Here is a 22,767-nt window from a genome sequence, read left to right on the forward strand (position 1 = left end):
AGTAGGAAAAAAATTAGGCAGTGTGATGTCACTATTTAAGGTAATAAACTGAAATACTAGGGCTTGCCTGGTAGCTCAGATGGTAAAGAGTTTGCCTGCAATGAGGCAGATCCAGGGTCGATACTGGGTTGGAAAGATCCCCTGGAGAAGGAAATGGCAACCTACTCCAGTATTCTTGTCTAGAAAATCCCATGGATGGAGGAACCTGGCAGGCTACAGTCCCTAGGGTCACTAAGAGTTGGACATAACTGGGCGACTAACACTTTCACTTTTCACTGAAATATTAACAGTAGTTACCTTTGAATGGTGGGATTATATTTATATTTTTCTGTGCTTTCTAATTTTTCTTTCTTTTCTAATTTTCTAAGCAGCTAATAAGCTTATAATCACCTGACATCAACTATATAAAAAGGTAAATCAAGACAAAGCAAAGAGAAAAAAAAAACAACCCTGTGAGTACAACACAATAAATAAAAAAGTTTCCACTCAGCCCAATTAGATTTCTCATCTAGATGAAAATATACTATCTTTCATTCATCTGGGAGGACATCATCTTAATAACTACCAGATCATGATTTGTCTTTGCATTCTGATTTTCGTTTTAATATTAGTTCAATTACATGATTGTAGCCAGGTGGTGCATAATACGACCATTACACTTCATCCAAACTAGCAAATTCTGCAAAGTTCTTCTTTGTAATCAAACCTTAGTCTGGGAATAAAATTTCAGTGTTATTGTAGCTGATGGTAATCCAATTCATGTGTCTATGCTGTGAGTTTCAAAATAAGTACCAACTGCTAGGCATATTGAAAAGAAAAGGAAAGTTTTAGATCTTTATGACCCAGCTGGGCCTGTAATAACAGTCTCACCAGGAAGTGTGCCTACTAAAGTAAGCAAAACCACTAAACTCTACAAAAAAAGCAATGGGAATATCTGAAGCAGAATTCAGCTTTCAAACCTAGTAATTACACTATTGATTTTTAAAGTGATTGTTAAGCTTCTCTCAGAAACTGATCCTGGCATCTCCCTCCCTGCTTCATCTTTAAGAGCAACAGAAGCACTATAATCCCTTTCCCAAATTAATAGCCAAAACTCTACACTGAAAACTTATAAAGAGAATTCAAATATGAAATTTCAATTCTTCCCTTTATAATTGAAGAAATTAAGATTGATTTTTTAATTTAAAAGCTTTCACAACTTTTTCTTATCCATTCACACAACTGGCTTATGAATTCCAAAGACACTGCTGAGTCTCTGAATAACAGTTCTTAAAACATTCAATGGAAAAAAAATGCAATCCTCAGAAATATAGAAAGGTTTTAAACATTAATGGGGAAAAAGGAATTATTTACTCATTGGTGGAAAATAAAACAGTTGTAATTAACAAAACCAAAGCTGTGATTGTGGTATTTTAAAATTGATACATGGTGAAATCCAGTATCGCTTTCCATTTTGTCATCTGATTGTCAGGAAAAAAGAAAACAACTCATTTCTGTCAGTGGGCTTCTCGATCTGAATATGTGAATACCATTTCAACAGACTGAACTTATATCTTTAACCGAGTTGCCCAGTACTTTCATCTGAACCTGCTTTGTCTTTTATACTTTTGATCTACTATAGACATCTGCCAAGTCTCCCAAGACAGAAGTCCTTTTTTGTTAATATCTAACATTTAATTATTCCCTGAAATCTGCTTTAAGGGTTCCCTGATGGCTCAGATGGTAAAGGATCCACCTGCAATGCAGGAGACTTGGATTTCATCCCTGGGTCGGGAAGGTCCCCAGGAGAAGGGAATGTCTACCCACTCCAGGATTCTTACCTGGAGAATCCTATGGACAGAGGAGCCTGGCAGGCTATAGTCCATGGGATTGAGAGCTGGACATATCTGAGCAACTAACACACACACACACACACACACACACACACACACACACACACACACACATATCACATCAGATTTAAATTTAGACTCTTAAATTCTAGTGAGCAACCCCTAGGACTGTTGCCTTAGTCTCCTATTAGTTTCCCTGTTTGAGTTCATCCATTGGAATTGATCTTCTAGTCTCTTCCTTCAAAAGCAAACATTTACAAACTGTAGTAGCAGCTGTCTTCTGACGGTTCCTTATTGCCCAGAGGATAAATCATATACCTTTAATTTGAGATTATTAGGAGATTTCTTTATAATCTGCCCCCATCTCTTTCTAACAGTATCTTCCAACACACTGCCTGTTTAGTTCACTGTTCAGTTCCTTGACACATAAATCCTCTTTTCTTGGTATATTCCACTTTTTACTGTACAATAATATTTTCAAATTCTCACATTTGTGTCTGCCCTTCCTTTCATAGGAGCTATATTTACCCTCCCTGCTTAACTTGTAAAATCCCTATTCAAACTTTAGACTTGACTCACATATCCCTTTGTCCTATAAGTATATACAAGAGACATTACTTTGCCAACAAAGGTCCGTCTAGTCAAGGCTATGGTTTTTCCAGTGGTCATGTATGGATGTGAGAGTTGGACTATAAAGAAAGCTGAGCACTGAAGAATTGATGCTTTTGAACTGTGGTGTGGAGAAGATTCTTGAGAGTCCCTTGGACTGCAAGGAGATCCAACCAGTCCATCCTAAAGGAGATCAGTCCTGGGTGTTCATTGGAAGGACTGATGCTGAAGCTGAAACTCCAATACTTTGGCCACCTCATGCGAAGAGTTGACCCATTGGAAAAGACCCTGATGCTGGGAGGGATTGGGGGCAGGAGGAGAAGGGGACAACAGAGGATGAGATGGCTGGATGGCATCACCGACTCAATGGACATGAGTCTGAGTAAACTCCAGGAGTTGGTGATGGACAGGGAGACCTGGTGTGCTGCGACTCATGGGGTTGCAGAGTCGGATACGATTGAACTGAACTGAACTGAAACTATGGTGGAGGTAGTAAAGATAATGGTGACCACCTTTAAAAGATCCCATACATGAAATTAAGACACTTACTCCCTGGCACGAAAGTAATGACCAAGCTAGACAGCATATTAAAAATCAGAGACATTACTTTGCCAACAAAGGTCCACCTAGTAAAGGCTATGGGTTTTCCAGTAGTCATGCATGGATGTGAGAGTTGGACTATAAAAAAATCTGAGCTCTGAAGAATTGATGCTTTTGAGCTGTGGTGTTGGAGAAGACTCTTTAGAGTCCCTTGGACTGAGAGGAGATTCAACCAGTCCATCCTAAAGGAGATAAGTCCTGAGAATTCATTGGAATGACTGATGTTGAAGCTGAAACTCCAATACTTTGGCCACCTGATGCAACGAGCTGACTCATTTGAAAAGACCCTGATGCTGGGAAAGATTGAAGGCAGGAGGAGAAGGGGACAACAGAGGATGAGATGGTTGGATGGCATCACCGACTCAATGGACATGAGTTTGGGTAAACTTAGGGAGTTGGTGATGGACAAGGAGTTGGACGTGACTGAGCGACTAAACTGCACTGAACTGAACTGAGACAAAGACTTTGCTATTTATGGCCCTGGACCTTGCAATAGGATTTAGCTTGTGATCTGTACTGGTTATTGATTTATTTATTGTTTTTCAATTCTAAATTCACCCTTTTTAACTGCTCTATAAAAAATGGATTGGGCCACTAAATTTTTTTCTTTGCCAACTAGCACTGAAACTTTGCCACCAGGGAGATACTGCAAGAATAAAGCGATTTGCTTCCTGGCTCCAGTCAGATTGCTCGGATTTTGTACAACCTTCTCCAGGGTATGGCTATTATAGTACTTGGAATTCAGCAGTACCAAGCAGCCAGCAGCTTTCCCAGCACACCTCCCCTCAATGTAGTTTTCCTGTTATGAGCCGCTTCCTCTGGAACACCTCTGGCATAAGTTCTACTGCCATGGCATCAGAGCACTTTACTGCCATCTAGCCAGCCGTGGCTGTGTCCTTCCCAGCAAGGGTGATTTCCCCGAGGGATGCTGGAAATACCTGGGGACACTTTCTGTTGTCACATTGGGGTTTTCGGGGAATGCTACTTGTATTTAATGGGTAGAGGTCAAGATGCCACTAAACATTTTACAATGCACAGAACAGCCCTCCACCAAAACCACCTCTCTGATTCAAAATGCCAATAGTATCCAGTTCCATAAACAATTCTCCATAACAAGGTCGAGTTCTTGGTCTCAGCAGAGCAAGGTGGAGAGTGGAGTGAAGGATGGGGGAAGAGGAATGTTTTCCTTGAGTGGTCTCTTACTGGCCTGGGGTCTGTGACAACTCCTTGTACTTTCTGTATCCTGAATTTCTGCTATGACTTTTTGACTAACTTGATGAATATCTAAAACATTTTTAATAAGAATTTTTAAACAAAAAAGTGCTAAATTTTAACTAATGACCTACCAACATGCTAGCTTTTACTTTGAATAGAGTCAGATTTACCAAAGAATACTGCTAGAAGCTCAGTGTGTTTGGGACTCAACAAATTAGAGCCGGAAATTATCTATACAATAGGAATAGAAATAAGTACTGTCATATTTATACATTTGCCTCAAAACTCCTCAAACATTAGATGTCTGAGTGACTGATGTGAGGCCAGGAACCAGTAAGTTCTATTTGGGTAAATGAAGCAAGAGACCAGGCCTTCTCAGTGAGTTCTCTCGTCAGTAATGCTATATATAATTTCTATAACTACTTGCCAGAGGAGGAGGGTGTACCATTTTAAAGCACTACAACATGCATATGTGATGAAGAGCAGTCCCATTCACCTCTTTCCGTGAGTTTAAACCATTAATACTATCTCTGGATATGACCCTTTTCCAGTAGCTATGTGCTTATTTTGTAGTTAGATCAGGCTTGCTCAGGGCATGCTATAATTCAACTTCCATGAGTAAAATGAACCAGTGTAATGACTCTCTTTCAAGCTTCTGGATTTTATCTCTCCTGCTTAATAAATATTTTTTTGTAAAGCACACCAATCAATAATAGCTCCATAAAAAAGACAAGCCCAAATGATCACAACTGAATGATCACATTCTAGCAAAGTACGTTTGTCCTCTCGTGTTTATCCTGCAAATATCCTCACATCACCCCAGATTTCATTCTAGGAAATGAATCAAAGTAAAATCCACTTAGACTGTGGGGCAGGCTGAAGCTCTGAAAAATTTTAAATTCATCACCCTATCAGTTAAGTAGTGCGACTACATGCTGTGTGGCATCTGGAGTTCCCATAGTCTTGCCATGTGGACAAAGACTGGTATAAGATATATATATATATATATATATATAAAGATAACAGATGTATATATACAAAGAAACAGATGACATAGGTGGGGCATATGCCACTGGATGCACGGGCCTTCATGAGACTGGCCTGGTGAGAACGGTAGGGTAAGAACAGTGCTGGAAAGATTCTACTGTCATCAAATCTTTCCATATGGTCCTTCCCCTCTTCCTCCATGACACCTGAAATTCTAAAACCTTCTGGATTTTTGTGATTTTTCAGTCTTCAGGGGTAAGTCATTAAAATGTAAGTAACCCACAGACAATCATCTTCATGTAGCTACTACTCAAATTAATACAAAGCCTGAAGCGAAGTCCTTGAGATTGCAAGAGTGAAATTAAGAACAGGGACCAGGGACTTTCCTGCAGTCCAGTGGTTAGGCTCTTTCACTGTAGTGGGGTGCAAGTTCAGTCCCTGGTGGAGGAACTAAGATCCTGTATGTCATGTGGTGTAACCAAAAAGATAAAGAAGAAAGCATGTGTGTGTGACAGGGGTGGGGAGTGTAATCAGAAAGAGTAGTGCATGTAGAAGAGTAATGTGATGAGGGAACTAGAGGTGAAGGGTGTCAGAGAGAGGAAACAAGTTGGCAGATGGCATTGGGAAGACCAACACCAGAATGCACTTCAAACCAGTATTCTTTATGTTTTTCCTTCATGTAAAAGACAGGTTGAGCAGAGCCTGGAGGAAGATTAGAAGAGGACCACTGGAGGAAGCAATCAATTTTTTTATGTTGGTTAAGTAAGTTAGGGGCTAGCAAACTACAGCTCACAGGTCAAATTCAGCCCATTGACTGTTTCTTGTATGGTCATTAGCTGAGAATAATTTGCACATTTTTAGGTGGCAGGAACAAGAAAGTTTCAAAAGATGAATAATGCTCTTGACCTCTAAAAACAATATGAAATTCAAATTCCATCATCCATACACCTTTATTGGAACAAAGACATGTTCATTTACTTATTGTCTTTGATTGCTTTTGCATTACAGTGGTAGAATTGGGTAGATGCAAAGGTCATTTGGCTTACAAAGTGTGAAATATTGACTATCTGATCTTTTACAGAAAAACTTATCCTATCCTTGGTTTAAGTCATGGAGCTAAGGCTTCATATTTACATACTCCACTCAGAATAAACCTCCTGCACTTAACTAATCCATCATTTTTGTGGGGAAGTTCTGTGATCCTCCGTTCCTCCTTGGGCGTGAGCCTTAGTGAGACTCACCCTTCACCAAGTTGCTTGTCAAAAACATCAATAGCACCCTCCCTGAGAGAAGATGAATAACTACTATTTTGCCATCTTTTTGCATCTCTTCTGACATCGTAAGTCCTGATATGGATGGCTTCCTTGACTCCTGCCTGACTGCTCCATTGCTTATTCTACAGAGCCCAGAGCATGGATTCAGTAGATTCAGTATTTTTGTTTATTTTGCCTTCAACTTGGAGCTGACACTGAATGGTCATAGCAAATAAGGAATGGAAGAAGGCACCAACCCACCACAAGCAAGAGTAGATCTGGGTAGAGGCTAGGATCAGAAGCACTATCCTTGGAAACTGATGCAGCTGTGGCTAAAGAGGCTACCTGTGTAGAAAAGGATGAATAAACAGAGAGGAGGTTTTGCTATCAGCACTAATAAAGGAATAACAACCAAAATTTTAATATATGAGTTTAATGAGTTTGCCCTATGTCCTCAGTTTTCAGACCTATACTGAACTTGTGTCTTGTTCCTCTCAGTAGCCCAAGTAGCTGATACAGAATCAGGCATTTGTCTTTATCTTTTGTAATGAATAAATGTAAAAATTTCCTAATCTGGCTCTAATCTCAGTTTTAATACCTAGGCTCCAGTCTGGGTGTTGAGAAAGAGTCTTCAGCTTACCAGTTCCAGTGAATTTTTCTCTACATCCAATCTTTCTTGGTAACCTATTTGCTACTATATTTTGTATAGGTCTTGGGACAAGTCTTATGACGCAGGAATTGATGGATCAGGATGGATACTGATCCTGTTGCTGCTGCTGCTAAGTCACTTCAGTCGTGTCCGACTCTGTGCGACCCCATAGATGGCAGCCCACCAGGCTCCTCTGTCCCTGGGATTCTCCAGGCACGGATACTAGAGTGAGTTGCCATTTCCTTCTCCTATGCATGCATGCATGCTAAGTGGCTTCAGTCGTGTCTGACTCTGTGAGACCCTATGGACAGCAGCCCACCAGGCTCCTCTATCCACAGGATTCTCTAGGCAAGAATACTGGAATGGGTTTCTATTTCCTTCTCCAGGGATACTGGTCCTGGTATATGCCAAATACACTCTTCTAGTTGTTGGATCAAGGATAGGGCTGGAGATTCCTGGCTGGATGAAACAGAGGACCAGGGAGAAAAGGGGTGGGAGAAACACAAAGGGAACTCATACCATTGCTGTTTACCAACTAGCATGAAAACATTTCAACTTTCATAACCAATATGGCTGCATCTTGGAGTTATAAAGTAAATGAGGGATAGAGTTTAGACTTTTAGATTTTAATTTTCTGGGGGAAAATATGTGACTCTTTGTTAAAAACAGTAATAAAATTACTAGTAAATATTCAGTGATCTCAATGTATCAAAAAATGTCATCTTACTTAAACTCCTAACTTTACTAATAACCTACCACACCAATGAAGAAGTGGATTGAATAACTGATTATGGGCCACAAAGATATACTTACGTTCACATTTATTTCTCTTCATGGATTCTAAAATTAGATATTCTAAATATACTTAGTTGTGTTTTATGTATTCAAGAATGTTATTAATGGAAATAGATTGTTCTGTTAGATTCAAATTCTTTATGTCAATTTTCATGAATTTTAAAATCACTGCAGATAATTATGAAAATAATGTAAGAAACTGATCCTCAAAGAATGCTTCTTGAGAACAACATGTATCTATTTATCACTTTCTAGTTTGTCAATGAGCATTTTAAAAAAAAAATTTCCGACATGCATGATTAGTTACAATGATGTTCTTTTGCTCTCCTTCTGGAATAATAAAGCATAATCACTGGCTTACATAACATGGTACCTCAGATGTAAGTTTGTGAAAGAAGCTCCATGTGTCGACAGTTCTAATGCCTGCCATCTGTTTGCATGGGTGAAGCCCTGGTGTTCCCTTAATTGGCCATAAATGAGCTACTAGCAGCAGGATTATGACAAGATCCTTCAGTTACAGTTTAATTTCTTTTCTAAGCTGGGAGTCAACATTTGGTTGAATCCAGTATTCTTGCCCAACTCCTCTGATAAGACATAGAAATTCACCTCTTGAGCCCTAGATTCAAGCCATCTTCTATTTATGTTTTAAGCTAGATCTCCCTCAAGGTACGTTCTCTGCATACACTTCTAAAAATAAACTTATGCTGACTAGAGAGAAAAAAACTACTAAATCCAGGAGATTCCAGTACCTTCTCTTAGAAGAGGAAGGGGCACATTGATTGAGCGCTCACTACATATCCTGTGCTGTGTGTGGACCTCGACATATATTAAATTGTTTGATCTTCGAAACAATTTTATAATTTAGGCATCTACCAGTTTTCAGATAGGGAAACTGAGACTTAAAATAAAATGAAATTAAATTAAAATAAATTGCCCATATTGTCATAACATGGTGTAGTAAAGATTCAAGTGTTGAGCTTTGGACTCTATTTAACAAAGTCCATACACTCCTCACTGCCCACTATATACAAGTAGGTTTGAAAAAAGAAAATGGATACGGACAAAAGTATGTATGTGATGCTACCTGATGCTCCTTCATCTCCTGAGATCTCAGTCAATGAAACTGAAGAACCTACGCTAGATAATTCTCAGTGTCCCAATAGTTTGTTTCCATGCCTTGAATAATCTGGGCTTTAATATTAACCACAAAGCCTTAATAAGTTATTAAGCTTTTATGGACTTCAGTTTCCTGTTCTGTTAAACATCCCATCTTCCAGGCAGAATCATTACGAAGGAAAGGAGATATATAAACTGGTACAAATACCCCTCCATCTTCAATCAGCAGGCATGCCCTCAGCCTCCCTGTCATTCTTCCCTCATCAGATCCTCTCGTGCTTTAGAGGGAAGATTAAGGCCATTCAAGTTACCATAACTCTCCTTGTTTACATCTCTACAAATTTTCTACCTATTCTCTTTTTCACTGTCTTCAGAAAATTACAACAAACAAAACAAAACATGTTTTCCAATTTCTCTTTCCCTATTTGCTCACAATTTCCTCCCCCGTGGACACATTTCTATCAAGTGTCACTCCCTGCCCTGCCTCTTTTTTCTTTCTTAACTTGGCCACCATGGCATGTGGGATCTTAGTTTCCCAATCAAGGAAACACGTCTTAACCACTGGACTTCCTGGGAAGCCCATCTTCCTCAAGGTTTGTGTAGAACCATCACAAAGAAACTCTCTGAGACCTCACTATTACCTCATGTGCCCTCCCTTCTCTCTTTTTTTATTTTCTTTGTTTAGCCTAAATTTCTTGAAGGAAAAAAAATCCTTTAGTCTCAATGCTTTCACTTCCTCAGTACCCACCCACTCTTTGAAATCTGGATTCCACTTTCACCATTTTATTATGTATTTTTCTCCCAGGTTGCTAAATGTGTTGCCCTTTTCTCTCTATATGTATGCTTCTCAGTTTCTCACTTGCATTTATTTCTGCTGATTATCCTTTTTCTATTGAAATCTTCTCTTGGTATCTGAGGTTTCCTACACCATTCTGATTGCTAACATTTCAGTTTTAGCACTGGTTTTCTTCCTCTGCCTCACTTTTACATGTAAGAATTTTCCCAAATTCTAAACTTGGTCTTTTAATCTTTTCTATTCTTTCATGCAATTCCATCCAGTTTTATGGCTTCAGTTGTTAATTCTATGTAAGAAATTTTTAGGTTAATTTTAAGTTAACTCTAACAAGCATTCTTGTCCCACATTTTCTACCTCTTGCTAGGCACCTGTTCCTAAGTGTCCAACTTGTATGTCAAACTCATTACATTTTTATTGAATAACTCTTATGCCTCCCAAACTAATTCTTTTTCTACACTCCTAGATCTTCTAAATTTCTTTCTTACTCTTCACATTCAGGCAAGTGCTCAGCCCTCTGGGTTTATGTCTTTATTCTTACAATGCCTCCTATTTATGATCTCATGATGACCACTTAGATTTACAGACTGCTAACCAGATATTCTGTCTGTATCCTCTCCCTCTAATTCATCTCATACAGCCTTCTCAGTGTCCTAGTGACACTATTTTGCTGCATAGAATTGTCAGAGCTACCCTTCTCTACCATTTGGTGATCTTCCCAACATGTTTGTGAACTTATTTGTCACACTTCCTCCTCCAACTACCTTAATACAGCTTTACTTTAGCCAGCTGAAATGGCTTAGAGCTCTACTCTGAGTACTGCTGATGCTATTCATTCTATTTCTCTCGCTGCTCCAATGCTTATAGATCTACCTAATCAAACCATTTATTCATGAAGACTTCTCTGACTCTCCCCAGAAGTTGTCGACTCCCACAAATGTGGGCTCTGGACCCTTCTTACATTCTTCTTTACCTGATGGTTATTTGTAAATGCCACAGTTCCTCTACTAGAAGTTACCCACCCCCCAAACCAGGATCTGTGCTGCTCATTTAATTCTTCTTATAGCACCTAACAATGCCTTGTATGTGATAAAGCCTCAAAAAAACACTAATCAAAAGAAAGAAAGAATGAATAGGTAGTTGTTGTTTCTGGGAACCAGAAGAAGAGTATCTATTTCAGAAATATTCATGGGTATAGACATCATCTCAGAGAAGGCAATGGCACCCCACTCCAGTACTCTTGCCTGGGAAATCCCATGGATGGAGGAGCCTGGTAGGCTGCAGTCCATGGGGTTGCTAAGAGTCAGACACAACTGAGTGACTTCCCTTTCACTTTTCACTTTCATGCATTGGAGAAGGAAATGGCAACCCACCCCAGTGTTCTTGCCTGGAGAATCCCAGGGATGGGGGAGCCTGGTGGGCTGCCATCTATGGGGTCGCACAGAGTTGGACACAACTGAAGCGACTTAGCAACAGCAGCATAGACATCATCTGGAGAAGGGCATGGCAACCCACTCCAGTATTCTTGCCTGGAGAATCCCACGGACTGAGGAGCCTGGTGGGCTACCGATCATAGGGTCACGAGTTGGACACAAGTGAAGTGACTCAGCACATACACAATGGCAATCAACCTGCAATGATGCCCTCCAGTTCTAGCAATCCAGCACAGAGGGGCATGCAAAAGTAAGATCTGTAAATCAAGTGGGATTTCTCTTCATCCAGAGTCTCCTGAGCTCAACATTCAGCTCCATCATTCTGATGATACCTGCCACTCATCTTCATTCCACACCAACACAGCCTATGCCAGCTATAAGGGCTCCACTAAAATGGATGCTTTACAGTTCTTCTCCCGGGTCAGGCACTTGGCTTTTGTGATGATGTATCCACAAACACAGCAATGAGAAAATGTTTGGAGGACTGCTTCCAGGTAGTGGAGCATTTTACTCAGGCTCTTGGAGAGTCAATAAAATAATCTGACATTTTAGTCTAACCAATAAAGCATTCAGGTAATGAGACTAGCAAGGAAGAATACAGAGAAGGAACAGGCAGATGTGTCACTGAACAAACTTGGAATGGCCCTAAATATGCCTATGTCTAGAACTGATGCTTTCTCCAGAAATGTCTTCCTAAATACTTCTATTTTAGGAATCTGGGGATGGAAGAATAGAGGAGAAAACTAAAATGTGCTCAAGGCATAGTCCATAGTAACAATAATAACACAAATTTATAGTGTATTAATATAAAATATACTATTTTATAATTATTATAGAACATACTATAAATATTTTATAAAGTATAATTGAAAGTACTAATAGTCATTATTTTCTAAAAATTTACACCAATAGCACTGGTTGAGCGTCTCCTGGGTAAAGACCACTTGGACAGATGATTTTCTCACGTGTTCTCATCACCGCTCACAACATGATGATACATTATCCCCAGTTCACAAATGAGCTAACTGAGGTGAAGTTCATGGTGGTTTAAGTACCTTATTAAAAATTACAAAGTTAGAATGGCAAAGTGAACCACTTCCAAGAATAACAGGGAATGAGAATCAAATATAAAACTCATTTTCAATAAAAAGATATAAAACAAGTATTAATAGCTCCATGAAGTGATGTCTCATCCCAGGAACTTGTGTGTGTCACTGATACGAGTGTGTAATATGCATAAGAAAGCAAAGTACTTACTCTCTGTCGATCACAAGGCAGGTTACAGCTTCTGCCGCAATTACATTTGCTGTTCTCACATCTTCCCTGTATAAAAAACAGAGAGCAGTTCAAGTAAAGCTTTAAAATCAAAAGAAATCAAAATCAAAGAAAAGGGTTCATTATGATTAATTCAAGACATTAAATTACGCTCTTCTGATTTTTCCTCTTCCAGGTTTAAGATTTGTTCATGTTTCAAATTTCTTTGTCCTGAGAAACCACGTAACACTTGTTATTAATAACACAGATTTTACAATTACAATCCAGTAGTTATAATTTTCAAACTTAAAGTTTCACTTAAACAAATGAAACAAAATTTTGTGTCACCATTCCCTATCCTATCTGGAGAGTTAATGAGTTGACTGAATGATAATAAAGACATGAATGAAGATGAATAGGTAAATTTTAGAAAAGATCTGCAGATATAATTCTAGAAACTTAAGTACCTAACCCATTTGTGTATGAATTTATCATTATTACCTTGAGAATTATGGATCTATTTTAATCAATTTCATACTTTAAAGACCCTGTACTTATGTGGCTAAACTTTTGGCAACTTAAACAGTTATTCACCTGTACCAGAGTTCATAGGTTCTTCAAGAATATTCAACAAATCTTAATCACTCTGATTGAAATATGTATATATGTATTGTTGCTTTACAAGCATCTAATTGGTTGCTGCAGCAGTATCTATCAACTTCTTAAACATTTGAAAATCTGCTATCTCATCTTATCCAGTGGTCAAAGGTGGATTTGGTAAGTTAACATTCACATTTTGAGCTACTAAAAATGTAATAGTACCACTGTCATGAAACATTAAGTTATACTTGAAAATGCACTGTTTCCTAGAAAGGTAAAATGCCTAAGCTAATCTAATTAATGATACATATACATTTGAAATACATTACAGAGATATGTATATAGGAAATAATATGGTCTTAATAACACCTAAAAATCACAATAGGAACAGTACATGTTTCCAATATCAGGCTTTTAAAGTTTTCAGAATAAAGATATTCCCAGTGTATTTTATTTTTTCAAAACACGCAAATTTCTCACAAATACATCTGAACTGTAATTTTTTCATTGATCTTTTTCTCTTTCACTGTCGCTGTATCATGTTGTTAATGACTGCAGTTGCTTTGTAGTAACTATTACTATTTGGGAAAGCAGTTTCTCGTTACCAAAATTCTTTTCCAGAAATATCCTGATGATATTCTCAAGCATTCATATTTAATACAGACTTTAAAATCACTCTCCACTTCTGAAGAAACCCACAATGGGATTCTAGTAAAGTTGTATCACATTTTTACATTGATTTCAGAAGAAAGACATTCTGATTAAATTAATTTTCTCTACAAGAGCACGACATGTCTACTTGTTCAGATCTAGCGTTACGTCTTAATCTTTCTTAATCTTTTTAGGTTGGGCTCCGGCATTTTTATAAAAAGTATTCTTCAGGCTTTTATATCATCAGTTTCTCTTATGGCATTGCTTTTCCATTTCTGTTTTTTATTGGTTATTGCTACTAAAGAAAAAACCTACTGAAATTTGTACATTTGTAACCTGCACACCATACAAAGTTCTCTTCTGACTCTGAAATTTCTGTTACAGTCTCTCCAGTTCTCAGTGCGATCCTCCCAGTGTCTCCCTGACATCCTCTACCTTCCAGCCAAACTGGTCTCCTCCCAATGACTGAACACCTCATTTCCTTCTTGTCATGAGTTCTTACCACACCTTCCCTAAGCCTAGGAACTTCCTCTCTAGCTCCTTGATGAGTTCACAACTGTTTATCCTTTAGATCTCGGTCCAGGTGCCCCTGGCTCAGTGATGCCATGCTGAATTAGCTAGATTGGATTCCTTGTTTGTCTGTTCTCATGGCCCTAGGTACGTCTCCATACAAGTACTTGTCACAGTTTACAATTTATATATCTATTTGCATGGTCTCGTAGTTCATGCCTCTACCCTCCTTTCACTAACTGTTACGAGGGCAGGGTCGATGGCTAGTTTTGCTCCCAATTTTATCCTGAATGGCTGGCACATAAGAGGTTCTTAGTAAGTATATGGTCCAGGAGTCTGGAACCCTTGGGAAGAATAGAGTTCAGGCTTTGGAGTAACACTCCCTTGGTTTTACAAGACAAGGTGAAACCCTCAATTTTCTTGTCTATAAAAATGAGGATAACAGTGCCAATTTAATGATCTTAAATACAATAAAGATAAGTTTATCACAATGCCCAACACATAGAAAGCAATGGTTCTGCCATTCATTACTTCTAATTTTTCTCATTCACAAATACTATCATGTCTGTACTTGTGGAGGTGCTGTCTGGTGTTTTATGAAAGATCACTGCCCAAGAACAAAGTGAGCTTTTCCTATTCCACAGAAATAGATAATATACTTTAGAGTCCATTATCACCTCTGAGTAGGAATTTTTGGTAAAGTGGACAAAACAGACAAATTGTCAATAATGGCCATGAGGAACCTCATAAATTGCATGATTAACTGCTTAGGAGACTGCTCATGGCAGCCTATGTTACTACAAATAGCTGCCAGTGTGTTTTTTAAAAAATCCACCACAGCTTTATAGAAAACTAATTTTAGCTGAAAGACGCTTCTACCATAACAACTTAAAATTGTCCAGTGTTTAGAACTATGACATATACAAAATAACACGTTTGAACAATGTCTCCTGTGTATATAAATTTTAAAATAGGCTTTCATCACAAATGTTTAACATTTAAAATTTTTATGTTATCTGGTCTAAATTGGATATACTTTCAAAAATGGATGCTATTTCCTTGCAACAGAAAGAAAATACATATATATTTTAAAATGCAAATAATGAAAAATCAAAGATCAAGAGTGACATAGTTGATAGAAACTGAAAATATTTTATTTTTAAAAAGGAAAATGTGTAAAGTTATAGCCTATAGTCAGGTTCAGCACCTAGTAATGTGACATGTACCAAAATTAAAAAAAAAAAAAAAAGATGTGTAACATGGGGGATAAACAACACAGCATATTAAACAGTTTGTTATAACATTTGCTATTTATTATCTGGCTCAGTGGTAAAGAATCTGCCTGAAATGCAGGTGATGTGGGTTTGAGAGCTGGGTCAGGAAGATCCCCTGGGGAAGGAAATGGCAACCCGCTCCAGTATTCTTGCCTGGAGAATTTCATGGACAGAGGAGCCTGGCGGGCTATAGTCCAGGGGGTTGCAAAAGAGTCAGATACAACTTAGTGAGTAAACAAGAAGTACCAGGAAACATATTAAATAATTTGCACAAATCTCAGTTAATACATATAACAGAGGGTATTTTATCTGAAATTTACACATGGGGATATATGTAATACACCAAAAAACAGACATTGCTAATGAGTTTCTGTCCTGGAATTTGAACAAAGATCTGTCTGGTCCCAAAGTACATGTTCTTTTCTCACCAGTTCACTACCTATACACTCTGCTATAAGATTTTAAATGAACAACTATCCTAAATTCATTCTAATGCTTAGGATGACATCTAAGCAGTAAGCACTCATGCCTCTCTGTCCATCATTATAAAATTATATTTAATTAATAAAGCAGCATTAATATGTTAATGGGTGCCCAACTGCAAAGCTAAACAAATAAACCAATTTGATTCTCATGTTATTAGAACTCCTATCTGTAGTTACATCCTAACCTTGCTATGCTGCTTTATAACAATGTTATATAACAATAGAAAATCATTCAATGCCAAGTTCACTCAATGCCAAATTCCTGTTGCCATTACACTGTTATTGCATTTCTACGATTAAGATAGATGTTTAATGCCACCATGCTTGGCTATGCAGGTGTCTGAAAATGCCATCCCTGTGTACCCAAACAGTCTGTTCCTGTGAGAGAAAAATGCCATCTGACATAGTATTGACACATAATCACCCCCTATTTTATGAGATATTGTAGAAACTTCTGATAAGAAAAGAATATAAGCCAATACTGTGATTTACTATGCATGCTTATTTCCTTTATAGGACCAAGGGCTAAAGTAAAAGCAAATATCCTTTGGACTGAGATATGAAATATTAAATACTCATATAACAGAAAGCTCCTAATAGCTCCATGCTGTTATGAAAATTATATCTGTCCATACATAGCTGTTATGATACTGGAATCACACAGAACATCTACCAGTGTCTCAGAGGCTTCACGTAATACTAGTTTAGACATGCAGAAAAGGAGACAGGGGGAAAAAAAGAAGAAAGAAGGAGATGGTGTGATTTTTTAAAAAAAACTGAGCATTCTTTCAGTTTTACTTTTTGGCATATCAGGATATTTGATAATTTCTAATAGACTAATACATGAAACTTTGAAAATACATTGACCACAAGAGAATTTTATAAACAAAATTATAAGATAATATCTAACATACTTAAAACTTTCACACACAGAGCCTCTGAACACAGCATACTTCTTTATATAGGAAGCAAAGGCACGTGTATCTACCTATAGTCCAGGTCTAGCATGCATGTTGTCTTTAAAAATGAAAATATCATATTCATTTATTTCTGTACTTGTATGTTAGTTTATTTCAGCATGACAATAACTATGAACAACTGCAGAAGGAGCTACTGTTCAGCAGATTAATAGATATTACACAAACTTGCCATTGATTAATGAACAAAGCTGTGAGGTTTAGTAGTGTTCTTTTCTTAAGCATTTTTGGAGGGGTTAGAAATTCCTTTCAATGAAATCACAGAGCATGAAAAATTATCCCAAATATTTGCAAATACAGTTTTCTGTGCACTGACTCGGATAGTCTTTGAACTTCATCACTGGAATCTTCATCGTCGCTGTATCCCAGTGTAGAGTCACTCTCAGTATCTGAATAATCCATAGCAAGGGTTTACATTGCCTCTTCTCGTTCAGAAGCAATTCTCTCGTGTCTCATGGCCGCTAGGAAACTCTAGAGTGCACTGATACATCTCTGAGAACAAACACAGAGTGTGTGAGGCCAAAGCAGAACGTAGTTCACGAAGAGAACCTAACGGTGCCAGCAGGGGCTCTCCCTTTCCAACTCGAGAGCAATGTGACTGCTGTCATCAGAGTCCTAGCCTTCCCTCGGTGCCAGCCTTGGCGGAACCTGACACTTCTCCAAAAGCTCATGAACTTCAGGCAACTCTGGGTCAGAGCCCTTCATTCTCAGTCAGGGGCATCAGGCAGTGTCCTCGGTTACATTGAGGACAAAAGAAATCCTTTTCATCTCAAAATCAAGGGCAATCTTACTATAACATGTAGGATATTCAAAACTGATGGGCGATGAAAAGCATCAGAGTCACTTGAAATTTGACTTTGAATTATTATGAACTGCTGCTGCTGCTAAGTCGCTTCAGTCGTGTCCGACTCTGTGCGACCCCATAGACGGCAGCCCACCAGGCTTCCCCGTCCCTGGGATTCTCCAGGCAAGAACACTGGAGTGGGTTGCCATTTCCTTCTCCAATGCGTGAAAGTGAAAAGTGAAAGTGAAGTCGCTCAGTCGTGTCCGACTCTTAGTGACCCCATGGACTGCAGCCCACCAGGCTCCTCTGTCCATGGGATTTTCCAGGCAAGAGTACTGGAGTGGGCTGCCATTGCCTTCTCTGAATTATGAACTAGAAGTGTAGAATTTGTGGTAAGTTCAGCTCTGCTATTCGAAAGTTTGGTTCTTGAGCAGATAAGTATTGTGAGGAAAAAAAAAGCTGTATCAGGTCATTCACTGACTCTACTTCCTACTATTAATCCAACATGATTTGTAACTCCAGCACTCCCAACAAAACATGTATACTAAGTCTACCATGAATTAATACATACAAATAAATACGTCTTCTTATCAAGCTTGACATAGAGTTAATAACCAATAAATATTAACTGTCATCATTGTCACTTTAAGATCCTCTAACATCTAGAAAGCACAATACTCTTTTGCTTATAGTTTCTCTTATGAAATCTTTTCTAAATTTCTATAATAAACCAGTCTCCCAATTGTTTTTGGACACTACCTTTTCAGTCTGTTTTCCTGAATCCTCCTGGTTCACTAGAAAACTGGTGTCTCTCCAAAATTCTCTTTTTGGCCTTTTCATTGCTCTAACTTTTCTTATTGGGGAACTCTCTATGGCATCAGCTGTTAGTTTTGTATTAATGACTTCTAAGTCTTAATTTCTAAGTTTACTTTTCTTCTACTGGACACCCTTGTCTGAAAGTTCCATTGCAACCTTGAATTCAAACCTAACTCATTTTCTTTTAACCTCAAAACCACTGTTTTCCTTGCATTTCCTATCTTGGCAAATTACATCACCATTCTTATATTTGCTTAGCCTCAAAAGATTAGATTCTTTTTTCTTTTACTCTCCTTTCTCCATCATTGGCTCTGATTGATTATACTGGTTCTGTCTTTGCCTTTTCTCTTACATCCATTCTTGCTTTGCATTCTCAGAGCCACTGCTTTACTTTGGGCTATCACCATCTCTACCCTGGAATGTTGATCTGGCCTTATAACTGATCTCCTTGCCACCACACTCTCCCTTCTCTAAGCCATATCTCATTTTGCTGTACATTTCCAAATATAAGTCCAGTCATGTCAACTCTTTGTATGAGAATTTTCAAAAGAAAGAAGTTTCTACACTTTCATTTAGAGTCTGAGGTCCTCCACCAATTGACCTATGATCTTTCCAGGCACTATATAGAATATCCTCTGCTGTGCCTACAGCAAATAACTGTTTCCTTAAAATACACCAGCTCTCATTTTCATTCTTATGCACAGACGGCTCCTCCAACCACCCTCTACTCTAGTTCAAACTGTCATCAATGCAGACTTCCATGATCTTTCATTAGCATTTTCAAGATGGAAAAATCCACAAAAGAAATATATCTACAATTTAATTATAGAAATATATATACATATAGTTAAACCAACAAAAAAAGAGAGGAAATAGAAAAATACTATAATGCCACATGCCAGGAGATAATTAACACCGCTGTGAATATCTTTAAAAAACCTTATTATTCTGAAGTATTCACATTTTTTCATGAATATAATAAGTCAATATTTACTTTAACAAATAGTTACTGAAGGCTATTATATTCTAAATGCATGAATGCTGTGGTATAGTGGGGATGGAAGTTAAATTAGTAAGCAAATGTATAATTGAGTATGCTGATCAAATAGCATGCAAACAGAGATATTAATAATAGGTAGGACGTCATCTAGCAATTAAGATGACAGCCTTTATGAGGACATTAAAAATTAAGACCCACTCCCAAATGAGTTGAGTTAGCAAAATGAGTCAGAAGATGTATTTTTTATGGGAAAAAAAATATATGCAATAGCCCTGGGATAGGAAATAGCTATTATAAAACAAATAAGGTTGGAATTCAGGGATTGAGGAAAAGAAGGCAAGGACCATGAGAAACTAGAAAGGAAGGCAGGAACCCCCATCCAGATCCTGTAGACTAGTTCAAGGATCTATTTTTCAGAAGAGACTAAGTGAAACTTTTTTCTTTTAACATATTAATAAAATCTTAAAAATTAGTTGGAAATCACAAGCTTAGAGGAAACAATTAGTATGAAATAAAATATCAAGGAAACAATTTTAGATGAGTACTTTTAAAATGCCGACATCCTTTTCACTTACTAAAGTAAATGTTACTGTATGGAAATCTGCACATTAGAGAATATATCGAAACAGAAAATATGATCTCTGTCCCTTAGAACCTTGTACAATATAGGAGTAATGAAACAAACAAATGCATAAAAATCATTGTATTATCAGGAATATTTACCAACTTATGACAAAGACTTGAGATTATACTCTATACACCTGTTAGAATGCTCCCAAGGCAGTCTCTGGTTTTTCATTGATAACAGAGACTTATGGCATAAGCTCAAAGAGGATGTTTCTCTAGGCAGAACAACTATAAGTACTATCCATAAAGTAAATCCACTTCATTCTTTCTGGTAACACTGGTGAATATTTCCACTCACTGTATTATCTCATTTTCTGAGAGAATGCATATCCTTTTGGATCTAAACCCATGGAAGGTCACAATAAACAAAGTTATGAATTTGAAAGAATTCAATTTTCACATTCCTTCTTCATATTACTTCTGCTGGGATGATGGCATAATGAATTTTCGATGTGACTTATGAACTCTGCATTCTGTGGCATGATTCAATAACAATGAACATAGACATTTATTAGGTCGAACCAAAGCAATTGCTGTTTTTGCAGGTTAAGATGGCCAATTATTGGCAATTTCATGTTCCAAACTAACACATGGAATTAGTGAAAGTGAAAGGGGATATAAAACAATAAGAGAAGAATATATACTGCTATTTCTTTTCTGCTGTGCTTGCTATGTGACATAAACTGAACTGACTTCAATAGTAATCTGTATTGTTTCCATATTCCATATGTGAATCCTCTGAATGTTGACATGATTGCTGGTTCTTGTTCTTCCATCTAATCATTAGAGATAATTCTCTGTCCATTCCAACTAGGATAAGAAATAACCATGGAATAAATTCTGAGTCTTAGTGTTTTGTTGCTGTTATTGCTAGGGTAAAAATGGTATTTACATTGTGCTCTGGTTTCAAATATTAAACTCTTTGGTAGTCTTACAAATTTAAAGAAAGTCTCCTTGAGTGTATTTTCTGGAGAGAAAGAAGGGCTTATTGTTCTCATTTTTCCTTGTTATTATTTTATCAGTTGCTTAGAAGTACAGATTTAGATATTATGTAGCCATTCTTTTCTTAGGGGTCTATTTGGTCTATTTTTGGATGATTTACAGGTACTTCCATTTAAGAGGAAAAATAAAGAATTTTACTCTAATAAAATATAAAAAAACTTAAACCTGGAGTACAACATAATAGATGTTCTGTTCATTTATTCAAATCAAACACTCTGCTCTATTTGTCCTCTTATTTGAACCATACCTCATAATATAATATGGATTAAGATAAATCTAATCGGTGTCTTGTCTTTTAAGATAATGGTGCATGTAATTTTGTAACATAACTGGCCAAACACAGTTTGAATTTTGGGAGAAGACATTAGGAGAGTCAAATTATTCCATGGTGTTTCATGGGTCATAAATACTTTCAAGAATAAAATAATTCATGGTATATTCTTTTTCCTTTGTTTCTAGTGTATTCGATGGAGCTAAAAAATGATTCTTCAGTTTTTCATATTTTTAAAGTATAGGAAAGAACATATTCAAATGATGACTGGAAATGATGTATCAGTAAACTTCAATTGATGCATGTTTGAAATGAATGTTGATCTCCTTGGTCACATATTTCAAAGGATTGTTGCCTTTTTAAAGTGCCTTCAAGTCAGGAGTGTGTCCTTTCCTATAAAGAATTCAAGACAACATGCCAGAAGAGTGTCTCCTATTTCTGGTTCTATTGCCAACTTTAGTGAGTGACCTTGAGAAAATGACTGTTTCATTTTTCAGATGTGAAATGGATATTGAAATCACTGCTCTGTTCTCTTCTATAATTTGTTTTACCAACATGGACACTTTTTAAAAGATCAAATTATCATGGTTTTCACTGCTCCTGAGACAATTCATCCCAAACCCAAGGATATTTCTTGAGATTAAAAAAAAGAGGTGGGGGGGTATTATCAGTTTGCAATTGTGATTTACTCTCCAAATATGTAAATGGCATATTATGGTATTAATTTTCATATTAACATTTTTTATCTGAGACTAAAATGTATTTTCACATATAAATCAGACATGTTCACTTGAAATAATAGTCTCATATTAAGAAGTCAAGGATTATCCCCTCCCAAAAAAAAGAAGTCAAGGATTATGTAATAAATGTTTATGAAATTGTATTTCGATTGTTAAAACTTATATTGAGATTTTACTTGGGCTCTTTCAGGGAAGAGAAATACCTAAAATTTTAAAATAGGGTTAAACTGTTAAAGATCACATTCTTTTGATACTCATTTATCAAATATTTGCATTATTTGAATAAATAACTAGGTCTCTAAACAAAATTCTTTAGTGATTTTAGAATTCAATTAATCTAATGTGCTATAATTTCATCCACAGCAAATATTAACTTTGAATCAAAAATAATCAGAAGACCAGCTCAGGTTGGATGCATGAGACAAGTGCTCGGGGCTGGTGCACTGGGAAGACCCAGAGGGATCGGGTGGAGAGGGAGGTGGGGGGGATCAGGA

The 22,767-nt window shown here is 37.3% G+C and overlaps 1 protein-coding gene across 2 annotated transcripts in view; it reads right to left on the reverse strand.

Moving 5' to 3' along the window:
• PRKG1 (protein kinase cGMP-dependent 1) overlaps positions 1 to 22,767 on the reverse strand; it is a 1,335,516-nt gene that overhangs the window by 149,080 nt on the left and 1,163,669 nt on the right. For both annotated transcript variants that reach the window (XM_070470571.1, XM_070470570.1), the window contains exon 8: positions 12,540 to 12,605. In XM_070470571.1, coding sequence (XP_070326672.1) covers positions 12,540 to 12,605 — 66 coding nt within the window. The remainder of the gene's footprint in view (positions 1 to 12,539; positions 12,606 to 22,767) is intronic.

This window comes from Odocoileus virginianus, chromosome 7 (genome assembly GCF_023699985.2).
Source record: "Odocoileus virginianus isolate 20LAN1187 ecotype Illinois chromosome 7, Ovbor_1.2, whole genome shotgun sequence".
NCBI lineage: Eukaryota > Metazoa > Chordata > Mammalia > Artiodactyla > Cervidae > Odocoileus > Odocoileus virginianus.